Source organism: Cryptomeria japonica, chromosome 3 (genome assembly GCF_030272615.1).
Source record: "Cryptomeria japonica chromosome 3, Sugi_1.0, whole genome shotgun sequence".
NCBI lineage: Eukaryota > Viridiplantae > Streptophyta > Pinopsida > Cupressales > Cupressaceae > Cryptomeria > Cryptomeria japonica.
In genome coordinates this window covers 378,551,534-378,555,544 of record NC_081407.1, presented here as the reverse complement: position 1 = coordinate 378,555,544, position 4,011 = coordinate 378,551,534, and the positions used below count along the sequence as shown (strand labels likewise).

General features: G+C 34.4%; 1 protein-coding gene across 1 annotated transcript; it reads right to left on the bottom strand.

Annotated features, from left to right (window-relative positions):
- Positions 1–387: 387 nt before the first annotated feature.
- LOC131078340 (putative germin-like protein 2-3) lies at positions 388–1,238 on the bottom strand. The gene is made up of 2 exons (XM_058016007.2): positions 1,028–1,238; positions 388–920 (listed from the first exon to the last, which is right to left on the bottom strand). The coding sequence occupies exons 1-2, from the start codon at positions 1,236–1,238 to the stop codon at positions 388–390; spliced, it is 744 nt and encodes a 247-aa protein (XP_057871990.2).
- Positions 1,239–4,011: the final 2,773 nt, after the last annotated feature.

The window sequence follows — 4,011 nt, the reverse complement described above, 5'->3', positions numbered from 1 at the left end:
GTTCGAGTCCCCGGCTATGTTAACTCTATGTGTGTTGCTACCTTGTGAGTGGGTTGTACACACTAGGGGATTAGTCTTGCTTCGGCAAGGACACCTCTAGATTCCACGATAGTGAATATAAAAATAAATTATTAATTAGAAATATTAGCATAATTATTAAAATTTGAAATTTACTCTTGAGTTATATATGTTGAAAATCGATGCTATAAATAATACATCAGCAGAGAAATAACGAGATTAAATAGATTTATTTTATTCAGGAAAAGAAAAAAATGACAAAGATGGTCTTCCCACGTTTTATTTAATAGACCACAGCGAATTCAGGTTGAGAATCTTAGAGGAATTTGGCCTGAATGTAATCGACAAGCTCTTGGGTAATGCAAATTCTTATGCAAATTTCTTCTGAATGAAATCGACAAGCTCTTGGGTGATGCGGAAGGCCTTGGCCAATACGGAATCTGGGAGAGGAGGATCCGCTGCAAACAGAGAGTTGGCGATTGTCTGAGCTCCCGGAAGCTGGCTGCTCAATGCAGCTATGGCCACCGCATTTTCATGCCCCACATTCTGCTGGAAATGCACAAGTGCCTTTGGAAACACAAACACATCTCCCTTCTCCAACGTTTTGCTGAAAAACTTGTTGGTGGTGTCAATGAAACCCACAAGAAGCTGGCCTTCCAGTAAAACAAGAACTTCAGTGGCTCTTGGGTGCGTGTGAGGAGGATTTATTCCACCCACTGCGTAATCGATACGGACCAACGATATTCCGAAGGTGTTGAGGCCTGGTATCTGCATAACATTGGCCATCGTTACATTTGAGCCCACTGCATTGTCGGTGTTCCCTGCCTGCCCAAGTCCCCCGAAGAAGAAGTCCTCTGCCGAAACATCCTTGGGATCTTTGCAAACGAACCCGTTCACCTTAACTGTTTTAATCAATTTGTTAGCAACAAATCATATCACACCACTCTATCTTAATCAATTTGTTAGCAACTCGCCTAATAAGAAAATCATATAAAAGTTATGTACTCACCCATGCTTTCCTTGTCTGCGACGCAGAAATCTTGCAAGGGATCGGAATCCGCTGCCATGACATTATCACTGTAACAACATATCAATAGGAAAAGTCCCAACGTGAAGTAAATCATGCGGTTACCCATTATAAATAGAGACACAGAGGAATCAGACAGAAAAGCTCGGGATATGAATGTGTAGTCGAATTGTGTATTACAAGCCCATAACATGTCTATTATATAGCGGGAAAATTAAATACTCTGCGAGGACTAATTCTTGTCGATGTGATCAGTTAATTATCATATATTTGCAGAGTTGGGACTTATTCATGTTGACGCAGTCCTTAATTATAATATACTTGCAGAGTGAGTACGTAAGTCCTACGACATACAGTTACCCAAACTACCGTAGACGTAGTCTCCTTATACTTTTGATATTGTTGATATTGTCGCCACTCTTTCGGTAGTGTGGAATCGTTATCACTATATCGGAAAGACCAGCAAATTCAAAGAAAATAATATTAGATTTTTCTTAACCGCCAGCGAATTCGCAAAAAAGGAAATTATCAATGATGTGATGGTGAGTGTTACATGTGCAAGAAATGAGATGGAGAGAGTCATGCTAGGTAGTTATTGAAGTGAAAAATTAGTAAAATATATTCGAGAGGAAAATAATCTATAAACAACTCTTGCATTAGTATTATTGAAGAAAAGGTCTAGTTTGAGCAAGGAAGGTTGATAGTTTCCAAATCATTAGATGTCACTTTAGAATAGTTGCTAGTGTAATCGAGAAGGTGCTAGTTTGGATGTGACTCTAGATTTGCTTAGAAGGATTCTACCATGGGGAACCCAGTATCAAATGAATGACACATGCAAAAGCATATACACCATCCATTATTTTGAAAAACATAATTCTTCCCAAAATCCAAAGGGTTCTAACATGCACATGCTAATGAAAAACTCTAAAAGGCAAAGGATACGAATGAATATGTGGGTCATACGATAATTATATTGCCACAAGAAAGAATTATACATACACCACTAAATAAACGATGGCCTTCTTCAAAGGAAGTAATATATACATTTTTCACAACCATCTCAAAATTGGTAAAAGAGGAAATTTTCTTTCATATTTATTTTCGAGTTGGATGTTGACACAAACACCGTCCATCCATGCTTTATATTGCATCTTTCCCGAAAACCTTTTTATGCTCGGGTAGGATAATCTCAATTTTATTATAAAATTAGGTGTGTTATATTCGTGAGCCTTAAAAACAAAGAATAGTTCTAAACTATCATTAATATTTTTAGCTTGTAATATTAAGGATTTATATTAATTATAGAATTTGGCTACAAGAATTTAAATAAATAAATAAGAGAATGGGTTGTGTAAAGGATGAACTTGGTGTACAAGGCAAATTCATTATAGCATGTGCACATATATGTTACATACTCAATGTTATAGGAATCATGCTAGACGAGGTGAGAAAAGGAATAAGATGAGTGGGTGTTATGGAACTCATTTCGCACAATGTAAAACAAGGATGATAACGTGATTGAGATTTGGAATCCTTATGCAACATGTCTCAATGGAGGAACTCCTCAAGGTAACATTCCCTCTAATTCCTAATTGGTAGTGAAGTGGTTGGGCCTCTATGGCGTGAGCTAACACCTATAGCTAAGTAAACCATAAGTAAGCTAAATTATATATAAATTTTTATTAATTACTAATGATATATAAAGAGATTAAATGCAACAGACAAATAAATGATAATTTTCTATGGAATATTTTTAATAAGTAAATATACTATTTTTGAAAATTAAATATTAGGCACAATGAAAGTTTATTCTTCTAAAGAGTCCAAATCAACTAAATTAAAACGAAATAAAGAGTAAATTTTCTCAATTCTAAGCTGATATTTTATTTTCTATTAAAACCAAATTTTTGAAATAAAAGTATACTTCACTTTGATTTCAAATTTAATTTAATTAATTACCATTCACTCTCAATTAGATAAATTAAATTATTTCACTCGACTAATTAATTTGAGAGGCCACATCACATTTAAATGATTACAAGACATGTTAAATCATAAAACCTAGCACACCATTTAAAAATTACAATTCCACCTAAGGTTTTGGCATTTGCTAAAGTTATATTAAATTAAATTCTCTTAAAAGAATTAATTACCATGCTAAACCTGCTTAATGGGCCTTAACCATTATGCTAATACTTTAAACCTAAACTCAAGTTTGCAATGTGTGTGTGTGTGTGTGTGTGTGTGTGTGAGAGAGAGAGAGAGAGAGAGAGAGAGAGAGAGAGAGAGAGAGAGAGAGAGAGAGAGAGAGAGAGAGAGAGAGAGAGAGAGAGAGAGAGAGAGAGAGAGAGAGAGAGAGAGAGAGAGAGAGAGAGAGAGAGAGAGAGAGAGAGAGAGAGAGGGGGGGGGGGGGGGGGGGGGGGCTAATATATATGTTTAAATAGGTGAATATACATATCTAATTACAAATAAATATTTTTAATTTTAAATAAAAGTTTCAATAGAGAATTTTTTTTTTGTAGGATAACAAAGAGAATAATATTTGCATGATAAACATCCCCTTCACTTTATTAACTAAAAATATTAAGAAAAGTGAATGGAAATTTCATACTCTTAATAATAATTTAACCAATAATTACTAATAAATTTACTTTGTTCATCAAATATCAATAACTTTTAGATGTATGAAATGCAAATTACCACAAGCAATAAGTTATTTCTTAAACAAACTCAACCCTTAAACAATATGTATATTTTTAGAAAACTAAAAGCAAATCACTTCTAAACACAACAACATCATCATTTATCAACTTGATATACGCAACATTACAAGGGACCCATTTGATAAAAAAATTAACAACTTACTCGAACCCATTTCAAAAGTCCAATAAAAATTCTAACCCAAATGTGAGAATGAATATTTTTATTCCACTATCAAGGTAGCACCCAATTTGATTCAACAAGAA

Bases quoted from the DNA above. Each gene is read 5' to 3' on its own strand.
- LOC131078340 (XM_058016007.2), bottom strand. From the start codon at position 1,238: ATGTTATGGGCTTGTAATACACAATTCGACTACACATTCATATCCCGA. The intron at 921-1,027 runs GTGAGTACATAA...TGATTAAAACAG, and splicing joins CGCAGACAAGGAAAGCATGG to TTAAGGTGAACGGGTTCGTT.